At 38.8% G+C, this 24,048-nt stretch overlaps 1 protein-coding gene and 1 non-coding gene across 2 annotated transcripts in view; both read right to left on the bottom strand.

The window, feature by feature from the left end:
- Positions 1-5,012: 5,012 nt before the first annotated feature.
- On the bottom strand, positions 5,013-5,087 carry Trnas-cga (transfer RNA serine (anticodon CGA)). Its single transcript has one exon. It is a non-coding gene; the product is annotated as a tRNA-Ser (tRNA).
- A 3,202-nt stretch (positions 5,088-8,289) lies between these two features.
- Positions 8,290-24,048, bottom strand: part of LOC126195451 (tRNA (cytosine(34)-C(5))-methyltransferase) — a 72,181-nt gene continuing 56,422 nt past the window's right edge. Inside the window, exons 12-15 of the mRNA XM_049934080.1 lie at positions 20,323-20,400; positions 16,926-17,079; positions 10,019-10,195; positions 8,290-9,421 (exon numbers count right to left, since the gene is read on the bottom strand). Coding sequence (XP_049790037.1) covers positions 9,243-9,421; positions 10,019-10,195; positions 16,926-17,079; positions 20,323-20,400 — 588 coding nt within the window. The 3' untranslated portion in view covers positions 8,290-9,242. The remainder of the gene's footprint in view (positions 9,422-10,018; positions 10,196-16,925; positions 17,080-20,322; positions 20,401-24,048) is intronic.

Here is a 24,048-nt window from a genome sequence, read left to right as displayed (position 1 = left end):
TCTGATCATGAATCCTAGTAATTTTTTTCAAATATTTAACGTTTGAATTTCATATAGGCACCCACTATTATAGTGCATCACTCCCCTAACTTTGCAACCAATAGCAGCTCAGAATACCATGCTCATTACGAGCAAGCCCAGTACGCCTGTTTCTTTCACGTGGCAGATAGGGTTTCTACAGTGTGTATACGGTTTTTAAAAGCTGGCATTTGATTTGTTTCTTCTGCTCGCCAGCAGGTGGACACATGTCTATGTGGAATGACAAGTCATTCAGCAGTTCCCTAATAGATAGTGCTAATTCGCATTGTCTAGCACGTTAGCAGCAAGCTGGGCATAATGAGAAACCATTAACTCTTAATTTAAGTGTTTATTTAAAAAAACATGAATACATTCATAATTCACAGAAAATAAATGTGAATGCGTCACAGGATGATGTTGCAACATTATAGGAAATAGCCCATGTATTTTCATTGGTCCTCAGATTAAAATTAAGTAGTTTTACTTATTTCAAATGTTGGTAGTTCCATAGGATGTCTGTAAGTCTTCAAATCAACAGTACTAGATGTGCTTATGGTGAAACCTGGAATATGATTTTTGCAGTTAAATGTTTTAAGCAGTGGTAGTGAAGTATATTTCACTGTGCCCTGTCATGTGTGAGGTGTCAACGTCAATTTATGTTGTCATTGGGTTGTCGAAAGGAAAACTGTAAGTTTTCTAATATTTAAATCATTATCATATAACACACAGTACTGCTTTCTATCTCAAACTGCCATGGACACATTTATTTCTACACGAGACCCACTGAATTTTGTAACTGAAAACCCTGCATTCTCTCTCATCTTTCTTTGGAAGATAAACTCCTGCTGAACGAACGAAAGCCAACGCCAATTCTGCTTATTACAAAATCTTATGGAAAATTTGTAAGACATTACCAAACACAATGGTACTATGGTTAAGTGGCAACGTTTTTAAGTAACAAACCTTTTTTCTTTTTACTGTACGCTATTTGGAACCGGTAATAACAGTTTTGAATGGTGTAAGTGGGGAGTAGGTGAAGAGTGTCTTCAAAATTTCCTTTCAAACGCTACAAGGTATGAACATTCGTTTTACACATCACAGCAGATGTTAAATACAATCAGCTAGGTACAGTAACCCCCGATGAACCATGGACCTTGCCGTTGGCGGGGAGGCTTGCGTGCCTCAGCGATACAGATGGCCGTACCGTAGGTGCAACCACAACGGAGGGTTATCTGTTGAGAGGCCAGACAAACATGTGGTTCCTGAAGAGGGGCAGCAGCCTTTTCAGTAGTTGCAGGGGCAACAGTCTGGATGATTGACTGATCTGGCCCTGTAACAATAACCAAAACGGCCTTGCTGTTGTGGCACTGCGAACGGCTGAAAGCAAGGGGAAACTACAGCCGTATTTTTTCCCGAGGACATGCAGCTTTACTGTATGATTAAATGATGATGGCGTCCTCTTGGGTAAAATATTCCGGAGGTAAAATAGTCCCCCATTCGGATCTCCGGGCGGGGACTACTCAGGAGGACGTCGTTATCAGGAGAAAGAAAACTGGCGTTCTACGGATCGGAGCGTGGAATGTCAGATCCCTTAATCGGGCAGGTAGGTTAGAAAATTTAAAAAGGGAAATGGATAGGTTAAAGTTAGATATAGTGGGAATTAGTGAAGTTCGGTGGCAGGAGGAACAATACTTTTGGTCAGGTGAATACAGGGTTATAAATACAAAATCAAATAGGGGTAATGCAGGAGTAGGTTTAATAATGAATAAAACAATAGGAGTCCGGGTTAGCTACTACAAACAGCATAGTGAACGCATTATTGTGGCCAAGATAGACACGAAGCCCACACCCACTACAGTAGTACAAGTTTATATGCCAACTAGCTCTGCAGATGATGAAGAAATAGATGAAATATATGACGAGATAAAAGAAATTATTCAGGTAGTGAAGGGAGACGAAAATTTAATAGTCATGGGTGACTGGAATTCATCAGTAGGAAAAGGGAGAGAAGGAAACATAGTAGGTGAATATGGATTGGGGGGAAGAAATGAAAGAGGCAGCCGCCTTGTAGAATTTTGCACAGAGCATAACTTAATCATAACTAACACTTGGTTCAAGAATCATAAAAGAAGGTTGTATACCTGGAAGAATCCTGGAGATACTAAAAGGTATCAGATAGATTATATAATGGTAAGACAGAGATTTAGGAACCAGGTTTTAAATTGTAAGACATTTCCAGGGGCAGATGTGGATTCTGACCACAATCTATTGGTTATGAACTGCAGATTGAAACTGAGGAAACTGCAAAAAGGTGGGAATTTAAGGAGATGGGACCTGGATAAGCTGACTAAACCAGAGGTTGCACAGAGTTTCAGGGAGAGCATAAGGGAACAATTGACAGGAATGGGGGAAAGAAATACAGTAGAAGAAGAATGGGTAGCTCTGAGGGATGAAGTAGTGAAGGCAGCAGACGATCAAGTAGGTAAAAAGACGAGGGCTAATAGAAATCCTTGGGTAACAGAAGAAATATTGAATTTAATTGATGAAAGGAGAAAATATAAAAATGCACTAAATGAAGCAGGCAAAAAGGAATACAAACGTCCCAAAAATGAGATCGACAGGAAGTGCAAAATGGCTAAGCAGGGATGGCTAGAGGACAAATGTAACGATGTAGAGGCTTGTCTCACTAGGGGTAAGATAGATTCTGCCTACAGGAAAATTAAAGAGACCTTTGGAGAGAAGAGAACCACTTGTATGAATATCAAGAGCTCAGATGGCAACCCAGTTCTAAGCAAAGAAGGGAAGGCTGAAAGGTGGAAGGAGTATATAGAGGGTTTATACAAGGGCAATGCACTTGAGGACAATATTATGGAAATGGAAGAGGATGTAGATGAAGACGAAATGGGAGATACGATACTGCGTGAAGAGTTTGACAGAGCACTGAAAGACCTGAGTCGAAACAAGGACCCGGGAGTAGACAACATTCCATTAGAACTACTGATGGCCTTGGGAGAGCCAGTCATGACAAAACTCTACCATCTGGTGAGCAAGATGTATGAGACAGGCGAAATACCCTCAGACTTCAAGAAGAATATAATAATTCCAATCCCAAAGAAAGCAGGTGTTGACAGATGTGAAAATTACCGAACTATCAGTTTAATAAGTCACAGCTGCAAAATACTAACGCGAATTCTTTACAGACGAATGGAAAAACTGGTAGGAGCAGACCTCGGGGAAGATCAGTTTGGATTCCGTAGAAATGTTGGAACACGTGAGGCAATACTAACCTTACGACTTATCTTAGAAGAAAGATTAAGAAAAGGCAAACCTACGTTTCTAGCATTTGTAGACTTAGAGACAGCTTTTGACAATGTTAACTGGAATACTCTCTTTCAAATTCTGAAGGTGGCAGGGGTAAAATACAGTGAGCGAAAGGCTATTTACAATTTGTACAGAAACCAGATGGCAGTTATAAGAGTCGAGGGGCAGGAAAGGGAAGCAGTGGTTGGGAAAGGAGTGAGACAGGGTTGTAGCCTCTCCCCGATGTTATTCAATCTGTATATTGAGCAAGCAGTAAAGGAAACAAAAGAAAAGTTCGGAGTAGGTATTAAAATTCATGGAGAAGAAGTAAAAACTTTGAGGTTCGCCGATGACATTGTAATTCTGTCAGAGACAGCAAAGGACTTGGAAGAGCTGTTGAACGGAATGGACAGTGTCTTGAAAGGAGGATATAAGATGAACATCAACAAAAGCAAAACGAGCTGATGCTGAGGGAATTAGATTAGGAAATGAGACACTTAAAATAGTAAAGGAGTTTTGCTATTTAGGGAGTAAAATAACTGATAATGGTCGAAGTAGAGAGGATATAAAATGTAGACTGGCAATGGCAAGGAAATTGTTTCTGAAGAAGAGAAATTTGTTAACATCGAGTATAGATTTAAGTGTCAGGAAGTCGTTTCTGAAAGTATTTGTATGGAGTGCAGCCATGTATGGAAGTGAAACATGGACGATAACCAGTTTGGACAAGAAGAGAATAGAAGCTTACGAAATGTGGTGCTACAGAAGAATGCTGAAGATAAGGTGGGTAGATCACGTAACTAATGAGGAGGTATTGAATAGGATTGGGGAGAAGTTTGTGGCACAACTTGACTAGAAGAAGGGATCGGTTGGTAGGACATGTTTTGAGGCATCAAGGAATCACAAATTTAGCATTGGAGGGCAGCATGGAGGGTAAAAATCGTAGAGGGAGACCAAGAGATGAATACACTAAGCAGATTCAGAAGGATGTAGGTTGCAGTAAGTACTGGGAGATGAAGAAGCTTGCACAGGATAGAGTAGCATGGAGAGCTGCATCAAACCCGTCTCAGGACTGAAGACAACAACAACAACAACAACAACAACAACAGGTACAGTAAGAACTGACCATGCTCTTTTAGAATTAAAATGCTTGAAAGCTTTGAAACATAACAAGAAGGTTGATCAAAACAGAAGTATAACGAAGAAAATAATTTTGACTTTCTGCTTTTTAGCACAGCAAGAGTTAGCTCTTTGAGGTCATGATGAATCTGAGGTGTCAGTAAATAAAGGGAATTATTTAGAACTTTCGGACTTCTTGGCAGAAGATGAATCACACATGAAGGATCAGCCGGCCGAAGTGGCCGTGCGGTTAAAGGCGCTGTAGTCTGGAACCGCAAGACCGCTACGGTCGCAGGTTCGAATCCTGCCTCGGGCATGGATGTTTGTGATGTCCTTAGGTTGGTTAGGTTTAACTAGTTCTAAGTTCTAGGGGACTAATGACCTCAGCAGTTGAGTCCCATAGTGCTCAGAGCCATTTGAACCAGAGCCATTTGAACACATGAAGGATCTTTTATCATCCAGTGGAGTATTTAAAGGTGCTTCCTCTGACAAAGAGGACAAATTTATAGCTTGGATGAGATTTTCACTCTGCAGCGGAGTGTGTGCTGATATGAAACTTTCTGGCAGATTAAAACTGTGTGCCGGACCGAGACTCGAACTCGGGACCTTTGCCTTTCGCGGGCAAGTGCTCTACCAACTGAGCTATCCAAGCACGACTCAAACCTCGTCCTCACAGCTCAGCACAGCTCAGTTGGTAGAGCACTTACCCGCGAAAGGCAAAGGTCCCGAGTTCGAGTCTCGGTCCGGCACACAGTTTTAATCTGCCAGTAAGTTTCATATCAGTGCCCACTCCGCTGCAGAGTGAAAATCTCATTCTGGAAACATCCCCCAGGCTGTGGCTAAGCCATGTCTCTGCAATATCCTTTCTTTCAGGAGTTCTAGTTCTGCAGGGTTCGCAGGAGAGCTTCTGTAAAGTTTGGAAGGAAGGAGACGAGATACTGGCAGAAGTAAAGCTGTGAGGATGGAGCGTGAGTCATGCTTGGGTAGCTCAGTTGGTAGAGCACTTGCCCGCAAAAGGCATAGGTCCCGAGTTCGAGTCTCGGTCCGGCACGCAGTTTTAACCTGCCAGAAAGAATTTATAGCTTGTTTACGAATTTTGCTAATGAACAAAATTCAAGTGAAGTTAAACATATACCTTTTATATCATTAAACGCTGATGAAACAATGGATACTAGAAGTTTGACTGTAATTTTTTGTTCTGCAAATAATGAATCAGGAGAAATACAAGAGATTCTCAGGCTTTTATGACGTATCCAAAGACCGGACTGCACAAGACATAGCCATTATTTTACTGCAAGTGCTAAGCAGTTTGGAATATTGATTAAAAAACTTATCGCAAATACAACAGCTGCAGTGCACTGGCAAGGAAAACTCATGGTGTCCATTTTATTGTGAAACAAGCATATCATCATGCGCTCTTTATTTACTGCTACACACATCAGTTGAACCTTGTCCTCGTCTAAGCTTGTAAAAAAAATTACACAAGTAAAAATTCTTGTGGGAAATCTATCAGGATTTCATGCATTTTTTAGCCGTTCCAGTAAAAGAAATTAACTTCTGAGATAAAGGGAATTTAAACTACCCAGTCCTTGTGAAACAAGGTGAAAATTCCATTCATGCACTGTACAAACCAATATTCTTCACTATTCAGACCTGAGAGCAGCATTTAATGATGTGATAAACAATGAATGGTGAAACAACAATGCTTTACATCAAGCAACTGGGCTAAATAGTATATAACACTTTTCTTTTTCTACTACAGCTGTTCAGTTTGATTTTCCAGCATGAAAGTACCTTGTTTATCATCTTGCAATGTGAAACTTTTGACATAAGCTACTATAAGCTCAAAATTGAAAACTACATTAAGGCTGTTGAAAGGCTAAGATGTGAGGAAGTTATTTTAAATGCAAAGTGGAAGCTAAGAGCCATATAAATTCAGCAAGAATAACTGAAATTTATTTTAATGAAACAGAAGCTAGTATTCAGAAATTGAGAAGGCTAGCATTCGAAACAGTTGACACCGTAGTAGTAGTAAACATGGAAACTAGATTCCAGGACTTTCATGAAACAAATTTTACAGAGCTTGTAAATAAAAAGTTCTCAGTTTATAGCAGGCCAAACAATTTCTCAAACCATGATACTTGAAATATTGACTAATTTTTGACAGCAAAAAATTGAAAGGAGAATTTGTATTTATGACAACAGTGGTGATAAACGTCTACTGCTTCAGGACCTCCTTAAAACTATTATAAACAATGGATTAAAAAACATGTTCTCTGAATGTGTGAAATTATTGTCATTGGTTCTTGGAATTCCAGGAACCACTACGTCTTGCAAAAGAAGCAACACAGTGACAAATGACATACTGACAAATTTGGCAATTTTGGCTATTGAGAAGGAAACTGTCAGATCTTCAACCAAACAACAAGAGTTCATATCTATCAAACAATGGAAAATCCAGGATGGAATTTAACAATATTATGAAAAGGAAAGTTGCTAGTCACTATATAAAGGATATTCTGAGTCGCCATGGGCACAACATAACATCTTTGCGATTTAGATCAAGGGAGAGGACACCTCTCCACATTCCTCCAGAAACTCAACAGCTTCTTCCTCATTTGCTTCATCTGGTCCTACTCAACCCAACAAACCACCTTCCTAGATGTTGACCTCCACCTCAAAGATGACTACATCAATGCCACTGTCCATATCAAACCTATTAACCACATGAAATACCTCCACTTAGCCACCCGTGGTTCATCTGCAGTGACAAGCAGTCCCTCTCAAAATATACCGAGGATCTCACTGAGGCTTTCACAGACCGTAATCATCCTCCCAACCTCGTACAGAAACAAATCTCCCATGCCTTGACTTTCCAATCTCTCACAACTTCCCTAAGTCTCACTGTCCAGCCACAGACGAGCATTCCCCTCGTAGCTCAGTACCACACAGAACTGGAGCAACTGAATTACATTCTCTGCCAGGGTTTCGACTACTGCTTGTCGTGCACTGAAATGAGAAATGTCCTGCTCACTATCCTTCCCACCCCTTCACAGCTTGTGCCATATGGATCATTCCCACCAACAACAACTTTTCTGAATTGCACAGTTGAGAACTCTTCCCGGCAATATATCCCACGTTTCCATTACCCTCCTGGCCTCAACCTTCATTAGCCATTGTCCTCACCCATCCAGCCCCTTCCCTTTTCCCATTCCAGCACTTCACAGCCCTCATTCCACCAATGTACCCAGTGTTTTCACTTCTCTCCTTTTCTGTAACCCCCCCCCCAAAAAAAAAACCCTCTCCTCTGCCCTCCATCTAACCTCCCAACTGCACCTAGCTGCCCTAGCATCTCTCCACCTCGCCCTTGAGCACTCCACAGCACCTCTTCACTGTCCGCCACCCCTACCAAGCTATCCCTCCACGTGTGTGTGTGTGTGTGTGTGTGTGTGTGTGTGTGTGTGTGTGTGTGTAGTCTATTTTCGACACAGGCCTTGATGGCTGAGAGATTAAACTGTGACAGTCTTTTTGTTGTGCCTATATGCGACTCAGGAGTTCATCTCTCATGTTTGCGATGTTTCCTCCATGGGAAAGGACAGGATAAACTGATTTATAAAAAGTTGTAACTGTGAGTTATATTTTTATTAATGTATAGCTGTTTAATATTTTTATGCATTTATTTATAACAATTTCTGTAGAAGTTTCTGTCTTAACAGAAATATGTAACTAAGTTACTTTTGCAGTATTTCTATTTTACAAGTTTTTTGTAAGATCTTTTTCTTTTTGAAATTCGTAATTCTCAGCCTACCATACAAAAAGTGCCACATTTCGCCACTGCTCAGCAACCATAATAAACAACAATGATGACACATCACATCCCATGCACATATTTTTTCTTCATCTTTGCCGAAGATTTTCTTTTACACAACAATTTCTTTCCATCTCTTCAGTTTGGTTGGCATCTATAAAATAAAGGGACTTTCTCATTTGAGAGATAAGGATCCAAAGAATCTGTGGGGAAATGACTGTACACCTAGCTCTTATACTGCCTTGAGTTTGGTGGCGCACATATTAACAATACTATTAAGAAATTTCAATACCAATAATTAACTGTATTTATTAATACACAAAACCTGTACAGAAAAAGATAAATAGAGTGTATTTAAAAATTCACAACTTTACTCTTCGTGCTCTGTGTGTAGCTTTAGATGACAAACTGAACAGTGATAAAAAAGAATTCTGGCACAGTCACTCACGTAGCACTTAGAACAATACCCCTGACAGCCACAGAATAAATACTAAATCTTACACTCATAATTTAAAAAACAAACATAATGCAGTATTTTGCTTCCTCACAGTAGTCTTTGTTATCTGCTTACACAAAAAGCACGAAGTGGTCAAATGAAATATCACATTTTACAGTGACAACAGCATTTGTCAAACTACTGGTTCACAATACTGTATACCAATTAACATCAAAATGTAAATCTGACTCTAAAAAATAGTTTCCTGCAGTGAAAACCCAGATTTATTTCTTTCATTCTTTGGAAGAATTGTGCGGTGGGTATTGCACACCCCATAATAATAATAATAATAATAATAATAATAATAATAATAATTATTATTATTATTATTATTATAGTAATATGAGAAGTTATGGTAATTACTGTGTAGTGTATGCTTCTGCAAGAATTCAGTACTCTGCATAGCCACGAAGTAACATTCTGAGTCCACATATTGGCAAATATGTCTGAAGACCACTTTTGTTTAAGATGACATCTTGGTATAGGAATACTTCAAAGCCTCTGTTATCCTTCACCTGCTTCTAGTTTGCTGGTTTCAACAGTGTCCCTCTGTGATGAGTTTCCATTATCCACAGAAAGAGATTCATTACTTGCTGATGAATCTTTGTCACAAATGTTTAGGCAACTCTCAGATTTTTCACTGCTTTCGTCAGGAACATTTTTGTCTTTGAACTTGTTGACCTCTGAAAATGAACAAGTAAATAAGTTCGAGCATTTACGAAAGCCCACTTTTCTGGTGTGTGTGTGCGTGTGTGTGTGTGTGTGTGGTGTGTGTGTGTGTGTGTGTGTGTGTGTGTATGGAATAAATACAAGCACCAAAACTTGCATTAACATGCTCTTATACTACAAGGTGACTGGTCTCGTATGCATGTTGTGGGCACTAAAATTTTCCACTAATACCTGCAATCAGACTACTTTAAAGTAAAGCAACTGAAAATCACAACTGAAAATATTGAAATGAACTTATAAAATTCTTATTAAGTTAAGATTCATGTGAAAAATTGTAACTTCAACACACGTCAACCACTTGATGATTATTTGATTAATATTGGTAAATAACAGGAAAGGTATGTGGGCAATGTTGAAGCATTTGGGGATCCTAAAATTAAAGACTTGGTCTACAAAGGAAAAATAAGGACATAATTATAAATGCAGGAAAAAAGAGTAGAAATAAATGGAAGGAGGAACAAGAGTGTGGAAAAACAAAGAGCAGCTTCTGATAGATACATTTATTCTATAGTTTAACATATATTAACAATAAAATCACAAACGGTTCTTACCATACTTTGAGACATCTGCTCCTAAAAGCCGCAAATAGTGAACACAGTCATTTGTTGGTACGTATGCTCGTACAGATTTTATACCTCGCCATCCCACCATGCGCAATGGTGTAGTACAGTTCATGTCACCATCATTGGTGGGCTCACCTTCATACACCAACACACAGCTGCCTTGTGCTGTAAATTTTCAAAAACAAAGAATGTCAATGTGCCGTTCTTGATTGTGTATATAATATGTCAGCAAGATTTACTTACATAGAGGACAGAGGGCACCAGTGCTCACCTAAGCCACTAATACTAAAATAGTACTCGTAAGCTAAGAAGGAAGGAAATACACAATTTGCTCTCGACAGCAATTCTATTCTAAACAAGTCAAACACTGGAAACGCCAGGATGGAATGTGGCAATATTATGCAAAGTCAAACAACGGAAAATCCAGGATGGAATAATGACAATATTATGAAAAGGGTAGATTGCTATTCACCATACAGTGGGCATGCTGAGTCACAGACAGGCATAGCTTCCAGCCAAAACGCCTTCTGCTAACACACACACACACACACACACACACACACACAGAAATCACTGTCGTGCCACCGAGGTCAGAGTTGTGAGTTGTGAGTTGTGAGTTGTGCTTGTGTGTGTGTGTGTGTGTGTGTGTGTGTGTGTGTGTGTGTGTGTGTGTGTGTGTGTCTGTGTGTTTGGGGGGGGTTGGGTATGGCCAACATTGGAAGAAAGCCTTTTGGCTAAAATCTCATTAGTTTAGCAGTCGTTTCACTGTGCCTGTCTGCAGCTCAACATCTCCGTTATATGGTGAGTAACAATCTACCCATTCCATAACATTGTCAATATTATCCAATAGGTAAATTGCTACTCACCACACATCTCCTTCTATATGTTGAATACAATATATCCTTTACATAAAGAACAGTATTATGGTTGATATGCTGATACAGTGCGCTGGTTGCAATAAAAATATTTGGTCTCCGAGTGTTGAAGTTAGTCCTTCCAGTTACGAACCCAGCATTCTATCACCGTGTTACTTTCCTCGGGAAGAGTTAAGACACAGAAGTGAAATAGTTAAAATACTATCGTCTTTCACTGTGGTCGAACAGATTTCTACACTGTGAAATATTTGTAAAATATTGCAACATTCTGGCTTTTACTGGAACGGTATGGTCTCTGAAAACAGAGGACTTTTCCTCAAAATAATTTTATTTCTTCACCGCAACAATGCTTTTAACAAGATGCACACAGTGCAGTTAGAAATTGGCAACTTTAATACAATGCTCTGATAATTTTTTGGTTACTTTTTACTGAGAAGTCTGAAGGTATGGCTTTCAAACATTCAGAATGTCCATTTTTTTTTATTCATTCACACTTAATTTTACTCTGAATAATTTCCTTTTCCACTGTCATACACATTAACAATCTTCCACTCAAATTAAGGTGCTGCTTAGACTTTCCCAACAATTACATTATAAGAGAGGAAAACAATTTTTTTTTCGAAAAGGATACACCAGCACTCCCCATAGAGTGGAGATGTTGAGTCACAGACAGATACAACAGAAAAGACTGCTACAAAAGTAAGCTTTCAAGCAAAAAGGCGTTGTTCTGAATTCACACAAACACTGTTCACACACACATGGGCACTGTCTCTAACTGCTGAGACCAGGTTAGAATTAGCTTAATTTTATTTTAATTAAATTCAATCTTGTTCTCTGTCTCTGTTAAACACCTCATACATGCTGTATTCAGTGTTTCCCCAGTGACACTAATATTTTATGAAAGGTTAAACCACTCTTCACTCAAATAAATCTTTCACTGAGCAGCTGAGTGCATACAGTTATGAAACTTTCTCACACATTAAAACTAAGTGTTCGACTGGAATTGAAATACAAAGCCTGGCCTTACAAAGACAAAACTCTTGCCAGCTGACTTAGCTGGACATGACTCACTATACAGCTCAAAGTTTTAGCTTCCCAGAAACCTTACTTTTACCATACTGAACTAGTGGCAGAAAGAGAAATGATATGGCTGAGAGCGACTTAGCCACAGTTACAGATTATTCCTCTCAACAGTAGAGTGTATACCGTTATGATATTCCTCACAGATTACAACTGTGTGCGGCATTCTGAAAATAGTGTGCTGTGGATTAGAAAGAACACACCTGGTCTTGCATGTCACTCAGATTATGAATAAAATGTTATCAGACTTCTAGCTATGTCAAGTGGTTAAAATGCCACAAAATTTCAACCCAAGTACTATTTGGCCATAGTACAGTGAAACGGTGCCAGTGAGGTTGCAGGGAGATCCTTATATACTCTAGCTGCCAGCTGGGACATTACTAGTGTTCACATTACCACCAAATATGGGCACGTTTTGAGACATCAAGGGATAGCCAATCTAATACAGGAGGGAAGTGTGAGGGCAAACACTGTAGAGGGAGACCAACAGCTGAATACAGTAAGCAGATACAGAAGGACATAGGTTCCAACAGTTATTTGGAGATGAAGAGGCTCGCACAGGATAGGGTAGCATGGAGAGCTGCATCAAACCAATCTTTGGACTGACGACAATGACAACAACAACAACAACAACAACAACAATGGGCATGTGTTGACTCAATATTCTACATGCTCCCAATCACTGAATACCTCACTGCACCCAGTTGTAGGCTGCCATCTCTATTAACGATGTTGTTCAGTGATTTTAATTCAATGGCTTTTTTTTTTTTTTTTTTTTTTAATTACACTGTCCTAGGAGTCATAAGTGCAAGCCACAACAGAGGTTTTGTCAAATTTGATCATCTACATTCTACAGCATGTCTAAAGCATACTTTTTTGAGATAGCATAAGTGATAAAACCTCTTGTGCACCTTCCTGTGTTGATATATGGTGCACACTATCTGCCTAATTTAAGTTTGGACACACTAACTAGGAATTCTGTAGATCCCAGATGTTCTGAGACCTGCCATATTTTTTTACTGATCTCCGTAACTGTCACATTTTTGATGGCAGCATGAAGAAAGATTTGACTGTGTGTCTTTTCAAGAGGCAACTTATGCTACATGACATGGGACCATAGAACATCAAAAATGTAAATTTCTTTTCTTGCTCCTCATCGCTGGTCTTATTGTGATTCCTCCTCAACATCATTTCATTTATTTCCTCTGTCAAAAATCCAGTAATTACTGAGACCAGTAAAAGATGCAGCGGGTCTCCAAGCATCCAACCAAGGTCTACAAAATACCACGCAAATATAACCAATCTTAATGGCTTGCACTAATGGCTTCTGGTACAGTGCAACTGAAAAAGTCTTTGAAATAAAAATCACTGACATCAGTAATTGAGATGGTGGCTACAGCTCAGCGCAGTATACAGTGATTGTGGGGTTGGTGTGAGTGCATCGATCACAGGCTCAACATAATTTGCTATGCCAATGTAAGGCGATAACATGAGTACCAGTGATGTCATATCCAGCAATTAGAGAATGTAAGAACATACCATCAGTCCACTGGTAGTCATTCTTCTAGACAATGTTTGTTTTGTACTTGGTCAAAAGCTTGTGGCATTTTAACCACTCAATGTGGCTTGAAGCCTGAGAATATTTTATTCAATATTACTGCCACAAGAGACTGCATCCTCACACTCTGTTTATAGTTTTATCTATGCCATAATGTACTGTATGTGAAGGTGACAGAGCTTGCTTCCAGATAGCAGCACGATAGAGCCATCTGAAAGGGTTTTCACTGGTACACTAATTTGGCAGCTTGAGCATGGATAAACTAAGGTGACAATATTCCGAAGTTTACTCTTACACCCAGTTTCATATAAAGAGCATGCTATTAGTCATCAACTTGTGAGAAATATCACATGAGATGCCAGCAACAGATGTCCAACGGGTTTTTGGTTCTGGCAGCAAAACAAGTCCAATGAAGTACTGTGAGGGCCTCTAGCTTGATATGTTGCAATAATCAAAGAGAAAACTGTTTCTGAGCAAACTGACTTCATTAGTTTACTATACACTTTCCATAAGTGGTTGCAGTACAGTGCACAGAACATTCACTTGACAGACAGACAGCAACCCTATATTTCCTTTTCCACTTTTTGTCTGCAAAGTAATGCACACATTTTGACCCAGGGAAAATCTAATAATCAAGTTAATTGTGTCAGTATCATAAAAGGAGCCCATTATGGAAGGAACAGTGGATATGAAGGAAGGAAATAAGAAAGGAAGGGTTAACATCCTGTTAACCTTGAGGTCTTAAGAGACTGTCTCCCAAGACTGTGTACATTCAAAGACGTCATGAAGACAGTGTTCAACAGCAACAGTGCAATGGGTCAAGGGTACAGAAGCACACAATGCTCAATGATGAAAACTGAGGGCGCCAGAAATAGAAAATGACCAGCCAGCTTCTTTCTGAAATCCTACATAGTACGAGCATTGGTGCAGAAGTGAGAAGCTACAAGAATAACTGAGCACAAAGAAGAACAGCCTGTCACTGCACTGCTATCCAAAACAATAATATCATACATTACGCAATCCAGTTCCAATCATGCATATGAGCTGACTGTTGGTATAAATGTAAAGAAAACATATTACATGGCTGTATAACACTTTGCACTATGACTGATGACCCAGCTGCTGGAGTCTAGATATGTGCAAATATAATAAAAAAACACAAAAGAACTATTCTTAATTTAAGGGCACAATAGTACTTCACAATGCAGTGCTTAATTAATTTTCATGGACACAGCAGTTACTTTCATTTTGTATTTATTTCTTACTTTACTCTTCTATTGGGTTGTCTCTCAAGTTTGTTCATTTTGCTTGCGTGTTCCAGCAGCTCTGACACCTGGTTTAGCAGAGTTAAATGAGTTACCAATATTTGCTGGGACAGGTGGATAATCAATGAACCAGTGGACTGGTTTATTGGTTTAATGATTAAAGGAACCAAACTATGAGTCATTAGTCCCTCTTACCTGGAACAGGCAAGTCAACAGACCTACACAACAAAGAAGGGCCTAGTTCGAAACCTAAGGAAAGAAAACATCATGATCGACCAAAGGTCAACAAAGCCTGGAGAAAGGACAAAAAAAAAGTTTGTGTGTGTGTGTGCGCGTGTGGGGGGGGGGGGGGGGGGAGAGATTATGCAGGTGAGGTGCCCCACCTCGTCCAGGGAGCAGCCAGAAGCCCCCAAGGCACAAAGGGCGATGGGGGACATATCCCTCACCACTTGTCAGAGGCATCCCACCCAACAGTAACCAGAAAAGATCAGTGACATATGCTGCGTGAGAGAAGCACAGGAAAAGAGAGGAAAACACCAAGTCAAACAGAACATGCAAGAAGGCTGAAGAAGAGCAAGGGAGTGGGCAGGGTGAGGACTGGAGCAGACCACCAAGCCCAGCACCTATGCCTGTTCAGAGTAGAGGAGTGAACCAGTGAAGCATTATTCATTAACTACCCTGCAAACCAAAACATTTTTCCACCAATGCCTTTCATTAGTTTAAAAACAGCGATGATTTACTTCCTTCAGAGCTCTGCCACAGTAAGAATCATTGTTCTATCATTTCAGAAAAAAATGTGATTCGTCTCATATCCGTTCCGGATTACTGGAAGCTAAACTGCTCCCCTGTACACGCCAATCTGCAATATTACACCTTTACACCTCTTGTATCAATGATAATGTGGTGCACTGTCTTTTCAACACCTGTCTATTCAAGCATACAGACCGAGTGGGTTAGAACAGTGGTTAGCATATTGGTCTCGCATTCAGGCAACGATGGTTCAAATCCCTGTCTGTCCATTCAGATTTAGTTTTCCATTATTACCCTAAACCACTCCAAGCAAATGCCAGAATGGTCCCTTTGGAAAGAGCAAGGCCAATGTACATCCCCATCCATTCATAATTTGAGTTTATGTTCCGTTTCTAATAACCACAGGATGTTAACTCTAATCTTCCTGTCTTCCTTCAACCACTCCCAAAGCCCCTTTGCTACATGAAAACAACAACAACCTACTTTTTGAGAATTTTGTTGAAGATCTCAACCATCTGTTTATCTGGAAGGAGGCAAGAACGATGAAATTAATGTGGGTCTTTCTCTATTTTCATTACAGAAATTTTAGCATGTTGCAAATTGTGTTTAACAAGACTTTCACCTTCACTGTTACTTGGCAACTGCAACCGCTACAGGAACTTTCTGTTATTATGCAACAACTTTTTTGTGTCAGTGTGAATAAAATGCAATCAAACAAATTTGTATAGCAAGTTACAGTTAGCTCATTATCATTTTGGAACTTATTTGAGCAAAGAGCTAACATTCCTGGTTTACATTACGTTAAAAAAGAGAGAGTAAAATTTCGGGATAGTAATCACATCCAGTGATAAACATGCACCTCTGATACTAGTAGCACGAATGCAAAAATATTGGTGCAGTGCTACATAGTTTTAAGCAACTATCATGTTGTAATCCTTTACCATGAAAAATAAGATCATGAAGTAAGACAAAGGTATGCTAAGATAAGATAAAAGAAGAGGAAAGGAGAAAAATCCCCCCCCCCTCCCACAATCCCCACACACACCAGCAGTGGGAGGGATGGCAGGGAGGGCGGGCTAAGAGGGAGGAGAGAGGAGAAAGAAAGAGAGAGGAGAAAGAAAGAAAGAAGAAAGAGAGAGGAGAAAGAAAGAAAGAAAAAGAGAGGCGGAGGGGATAGGGAGAGAGGAGAACTAAATGTTTGCTCCCTTTTTTTAACGAATGGATAACACTAAAAATTTTCAGTTTCAAGGCAGGTGTTTCATACATTGTTGAACACTGCACATGTAATGTGCTTTTAAAAATCATACAGTACATTTTTTTTGCTATTGTATATATTTACATGAATTTGCTGTTTGTTTTTTACTTACAAATGTCTTTAAGTTGCTCTTGTGTCTTCTGATCCAACGATGTAGCTTCTGGAGGGAATTTGGGGTTGTCATTCATCAGAAGGGCTATCAGATCAGACTTTGTAACTTTAATTTTCCTCTTTGGCCCCATATAAGGATAGATACTATGCAAACCCTACAATAAAAATTAAATATTAACAGAAAACAAATCACAAAAATAGAAAATGGTGGGTTCAACTGGCACAGAAAATATCTGAAAATGGATCATTAGTTTTCACAACCAAAAATTCACATTATCACGCTAACAAACAAGAATGAAACATTCTTAAAACAGTCCATTAAGACTTACATGTACGCTATAGCTGGGGATATTACGACTTTGCGCAAACAGCAGCATTTATGAAATGTCATGAGAACATGCATTTTCCTGTGTGAAAGTGTCACAAATCTGGGGGAAACAATTTGCTAATATTGGTAACAGACAGCTGAAATAGACTTATTTCTCAAGGGCTGAGGTTTTTGTGTAACCTTAACATGATCATTCACTGAAGAAAAATAGCGAAGAAAAATTTTGGTCACATTATCCATTTATAAAAACAGTTAACAATACGGTCACCTTTTAATATTGGGATGTATATACATAACGCACCAACACCCGCCTTCTAATCACAGTCTTCAACGACTTCACTGTCTACTTCACTACCATTACTCATTTCATTGGCATCAGTATTTTCATCACACTCCTCCCAAAGGACGATGTCCTCACTACCATCCTACACATCAGACACACTGCATGTCCTGAACTCACTGATGACATCATGCAAGAGACAATCCATTGACACATAAGGCAAAATAAGGTTTTTTTTATACTCTTTGCAGATGGAGTGAGCATATGATCCCCTTCTGAAAATGGACTGGAACAGTATTTTTGGAGGGTCTTCCAATGTCACCTACGGTCTTGAGGCCATACATCTGGGTCTGTTTTCAACACATCAACTTATTTTTCACTTCGAATGTGGGGTAACCTTTAAAGGTGTCCAATATGAGCATAGTTCTCTCACTGAGCAGCACACTAGTCTGCGATTCCTAACATCAGCTAGCCAATACAAAATAATTCTGTTGTCATCCAGCCTTTTCCTTGGCAATAAATTGCTAACCCCCTAAGGGAAATTTTCCTTGGGCAAAGTTACCCATTTTAATAATAACAAAGAGGGGGAGGCATGCATTCAGCATTTCTTCCTCTACAACACCATGTTAATTCTTTCTTTTCAGTTTCCTATTGTTCTTAATAAGATACTTATTGCCCCTTTATAGTCTATTGTCACATTGCTTGGCATGTCACAAAAGACTGGTGTCTCAGCATTGCCCATTTGGTGTGCAGGATAAGAGCACCACTGCCCCATTTGCATTACACACCTCTGGAAGCTGGCAAGTTTCTTGGTAAAATCTTCTGCAATCTGTGTGCTGCTTCGTCAGATACAGGGGCCACTTCTACACATAAACCGAAGTCTCCAATTGATGCTCCCATGAAATTCTGTCCATATTGCATTTAAGCTCTTAGCAATTTACGAGGTATTTAACTGGATTATTTGTTGAGACAAAGATACCCCATCTTCTCCGGAAAATATTGCTTTGTCGAAGTACTAACCATGTGGGCAGAGAGACTTGCACGTCTGCAATGAGCTGAGGGTCATGCTAGTTGTAGCGCAGCTACTGGCAGGGTCTCCCATGCTGGGAAGGGCCTAGTGGATGAACCAGATGAAGAGTACCTAACAACAACCCATCTCTCCAATTCTTGTGGAACCAGTAAGAAGAACATGGAAAACAAAACAAAAACTGAGGGACTTGATGAGATCTCAAACACCCAAGAAAGTGATGGAAGCTATTTCTGCAGTTTGATTGGGCAAACGATCATCTGAGATTTTGACACTGTTACTGAGAAGTTTGACTAGGGTCAAGATCAAATCCTTGTCTGGGGCTTGAATGAGAACACTCCTCAAAAGACAAATAGAAAAGGGAGGTAAAGAATGGCTTCTTAAAGATAAATGGAGGAAACTGAAAGGTCTTGAATCTAAGGCTTCAAAAATAACTCTCTCAGAGCACAGGATAATCAGATCCCTTCCATCACTACGACAGAGAACATGAGAACAAGGAAAGAGTCTAATACTCACACTTCTCAGGATAAACATATCCAGAAAAAGCAGAGAAGGAAATTGGGAATAGACCTATAGCATGCAACGTCTAGTGTGTTTGTAATGGTCCATTTGTGTGTATATTTTACTGTAGATTACAAACTTCACCTTCTTGCACTCTAAAGTGTTGCAGAAGTACTGTGGCCCAGGCATCTTTGATTCAGACCCCTTTTCCTCCTGGACTCCTGTGCAATACATGTATTCACTTTCCTTTACAATGACTACATTGCAATTTTACAGTTGGTTACACCCAAGTTATACAACATTCTGGAACTAGTGAAAGGTCTCCTAGCACTACTTCTGGCTTTACTAGAATGACAGGGAGCAAAACCAAACAATAAACCCACCTTCAATTGGGCAACAACGGGCTAAGACCACTGTGGTTTTTGTTTTCCTGCATTAATCAAATCAAAGTATCCCATTTTTCCTTTTACTTTATACACAGGATAGAACACTAGCTTTCAGTTCAGGATATTTCCCAGTTTTTGGCCTTCTGTAAGAAACTGCAGTTTGCAGCTTATACTCCAAAATGATCCAATGCTGCACATTAGACTACTCATCCAAACACTACTTTTTAACAGCGTCTCTATCAGATAATCACTAACTCTGAGTTTGATATTTACATCATAACTGCAGCAATTTCTGAAATGTGTCGATTTTTCTTTCAGTGTTAACACTCACTGTTGAAGATTAAATTTTACTCTTTGGTCACAGAAAATACAATGCCAGGCTTTGTAAAATACTCATGTGACTGTGCTATAGAAATATAAAAAAATAAAAGAACATAATGAATCAATCGCTTAATCTCCATGGATGTGGGCAATAGTCATTCTTTTTTCATAGTTACAGAAAAACAGTGCTCGACTTGTGCAGGATAATGGACCTTTGAGTACGATAATAGTCACTACTTAAAATAACTGTCAGCAATACAAAAGACTATTGCTTCAGATACAATGATTAATCTCCCTACACTTCAACATTGTTGCTCCACTTTGAACTAAGGAATGAGCACCATAGTCGAAATTTGAATTATGTGAAAAGTACCAGTTTTTGTAGATGCTAGTTAGGCAGACCCTAATTTTCTGTGACTGAGTTTTGGGGGGAAAATGGGGCTGATATTTGGAGGGATATTGTATATGGTTCTCAAATGAAATTTTACATAAAATTTGTTACTTTTTTATCATCACAAATAAAAACAGAAAGTTATGCCAGTTCGTATCACTTACCTCCTGAGCCAATCGAAAAGGACATTCCTGGACTCTGTTGTCACACCGAACAAACGTTTTAACACCAGTGTTGATCAACTGAAAAGTATTTAAAAATGTTATTTTCAAGGAATTTAAAAGCAAAGTAAGCTATAATAATGGATCACTGCTTCTTATCTATCAAATTATTAAATTTAGTCCATACCCAGTCACTGGATACATACTCCATAAAAGATGCAAGTAGCTCAAGAGACTGCATTCAGCTGGCACTACAATATGTGACCAAAGAAGTTACCTGTATTTATTATAGCTCCCTGACAAAACAGTTTCAAACTTCAATGTACATTATAGCTTTTCACTACCATTCTTATTTTGAACACAAGGGTAAATACAACAAATAATAACAATGTGCTGTGCTGCACTTGCTTTTGCATTTATATTTGGAAACAAAATTTGATGATGCTGATTAGAACATACTCTTTGAATTTCTGAAGTTATCAGGGATAAAATACAGCATACAGGAATCCCCACTTATTATTTAGGATTTGGAGTCTCTGGCGAAAAAAAATGCAACTTTTCTATTCAATATTGTTTTCATTGCATGAAAGCTGGTGCTGTAATTGAAAAAAATCGAAATGGTTGAAAAACCATTGAAGAATGGTATCATCTCAAGAAACATACGTCAGATTAAGAACCCACGAAGTGAGAATGCAGTTCTAAAACCTTTAATGAGAAACCAGTTTGTTATAGCAAAATATAATACAAAACATAATACATTATGTTGTCCATAGTATTAGTGTAATTTTTTTTCACAGTTGTCACTGAACTTGAAAGCAGCTGGAACAATTCATTAAACTGCTTTTAGCTTTGCCCAGGAATGACGACATCGACGTAGTAGTATTTTGTTCCCTCTAGGATCTTTTTTAATGTGAGTCTCTTTGCCTCTCAGAAACCTCCCTGTTTTACTGAAGCAAATGTTTGAAATGGTGATCATTTTCTGCAATACATATTGCAATCCAATTTCTAAGGACAATCCTACATCTCTAAGTATTTCTTCACTAATGTTTGCTCATTCATTGATAATTTGCTGCCATATACTTTCCAGTGTTGTTGGTCCTTCCATGCAACATTTCTCTTTTAATGTTCCCCACGGGAAATATTGGGAGAAGTGAAATCGTGTGAATGTGCAGGCCAATTTTGAGAAACACCTCGTTCAATCTATCGACCATCATAGTTTTGAATCAAAACTTCTCACTTTATCTGTGAATAATTTATTGGACATCCATTGTGTTAAAACACCATATCAATTTTTGTTTGAAGTGGGAGACCTGCAAATAGTACTGAAAAAAAGAAATATCTAAAAAGTCACCATTCACATCACTATCTATGAAAAATATATGGCCCACTTATCCATGTACCTGAACATACCACACCAAACACTGACACTCCACAGTTGTTGATGCTCGACTTGCCTTAAACATTGGGAACTCTCCACTGAACAATAATACATATTATGCCATTCAATTGACCATGATTCAAAGAAGTTGATTCATCAGGAAAAAGTGTCTGTAAAATAAAATTACTATAGGCCACTAGTTGTTGCTGTATTTCAAAAGTTCAAGGGGTCTGCAAGTCATTACCACGTTTCTCATGTAAAAATAAGTGAGGTGGGTGGAATTTGTATTAATGCGGCACGTGCAGAACAGTCCTTGGAGAAATTTCTCAATCTCTCGTGATTTGTCAAGAACTAACATGAGGATCTGCAGTAACTGCACCTAAAACATTCTCTTTGGCATTTTTCATTTGCCAAAGGCAGTGGTTGGACTCTTTCTTTGTGTTGCTCATTTCCACTTTCAGTGAACAGCAAAGAGTGACTGTAGAAGGAACATTCCTATCAGGGAACGGATTAGCACACTTTAAGGAAGGGTTGACTGCAGTTTAAATACTTGAAGTAAATTGAAACGTGAAAACTTCGCACAGCCTTTTCCTTGTCCATAGTAAATGGTATGGCCACAGTCATGCTCCAAACAGTCTGACTACTTCCTTGAAACTGGAAGTGTTACACCTACGGTGAGAGTCTGACACATGGTCGCCGTCCATGCTTTATAGACAGTAATTTGAATGGTAAAAAATGTATTGCAGGAAATGGTCATCATTTATCGATTTTCAACTCATTTTCATTTTTGGTCAATTGCAGCACCAATGGACAATGAAAACACTGTTAAATAGAGAAGGTAATGTATTTTTTTCCCAGGGAACCCAGATCCACCTTATAAAAGTGATTCCTATTTATGATTCTGAAGTTGACACCACACCCGTGCTCTGGAGGTGAGACAGGTGGTTTAGATTCGTGCCACAGGATGTCTCCCTTCAACACAAACCACTTTTATTACAACCTATTTTTGATTCAATTTGTAATTTTCTAGATATTTCAAAAACCAACTTCAAATACCTAATTCTGTATTGAAAATGATTGTGATATTTGCAGCACAAAAGCCTAGTCATCTGTTCTGAAAAATTATCTGGGCCATCCAATCTCCAAGTAACCACATGCACCAAATCTGAGAACCACCTTTTTTCAATCAACAGACCCATGAAGGTAAATAAAAGTACACATTAGTGAGCTCTCCCCTGTGTGTATCAATTATTTATGAGAATTCTTACTATTTGCTGTACCATATTTACTCCAATATAAGATCATCCTGATTATAAAACAACTCATTTTTTCAAGAGGCTTGTTAACGTATTCTAACTAAACAAAATTGCAAACAGTTTTACTGACAAAGTATCTTCCTAAAAAGTTAACATCATACCAATTCTAAATTTATACCTTTTATTGATTGTCCACAGTTTTGATAATAAGAGGAGAAATAAAACAAACAAAAATAAAATGAACAATTGAAAATCCAGGATGGAATGTAACAATATTACGAAAAGGAAAGTTGCTACTCATCACATATCGGAGATGCTGAGTCACAGATAGGCACAATAAAAAGACTATCACAAATACAGCTTTTGGCCAGTAAGGTCTTCGTCAAAACTAGACACACACACACACACACACACACACACACACACACACACACACACACTTATGTTTGTGCGAGTGTGTCTCTGTCATCTAATTTTGATGAAGGCCTTACTGGCCGAAAGTTATATTTGTGACAGTTTTTTTTATTGTGCCTATCTGTGACTCAGCATCTCTGCTATATGGTGAGTAGTAACTGTCCTTTTCACAAAAATAAGTCTCTTACATTAATTTGCAGACGTTTTCTTTCCCACATTTTTCGCTTACTAACTCTGTCATCTGTGGTATCACTATTTTTAATTACCATTCTAACAGCACAACTATGACATTCACATCATCATCACCAATATTTGGCTGTTTCTTCCAAATATGTTGCAATTTCTGAGGTTGTGGTTACCGTGGGACCTGAGGTCACAGCTGTTTTTACCCTAACACATATTGGATATCACTTCTATACTGTCTGCCCATCACTCTTTCATCCGCTATGTAGAACCAGCAACTGACTCACCGCTTCTCGTTCCCATCATACATATCGGTGAGCATCAACAACGTTGCAGCATGAAACATGTAAATATGTCAAAGGTAACTGTGACATGTAAGCAAATAATAGGCCAAACGCCAAAAAACTGATTTACAGATAGTCAACAAATAGTGTATAGCACTTAAACAAAAGCAACATAAAAGTTGGAGATCACTATACAAACACATGTGGGTTTTTA

This window comes from Schistocerca nitens, chromosome 7, assembly GCF_023898315.1.
Source record: "Schistocerca nitens isolate TAMUIC-IGC-003100 chromosome 7, iqSchNite1.1, whole genome shotgun sequence".
NCBI classification, from domain to species: domain Eukaryota; kingdom Metazoa; phylum Arthropoda; class Insecta; order Orthoptera; family Acrididae; genus Schistocerca; species Schistocerca nitens.
The sequence above is the reverse complement of the archived record's forward strand: the minus strand, read 5'-3'. Positions and strand labels throughout refer to the sequence as shown.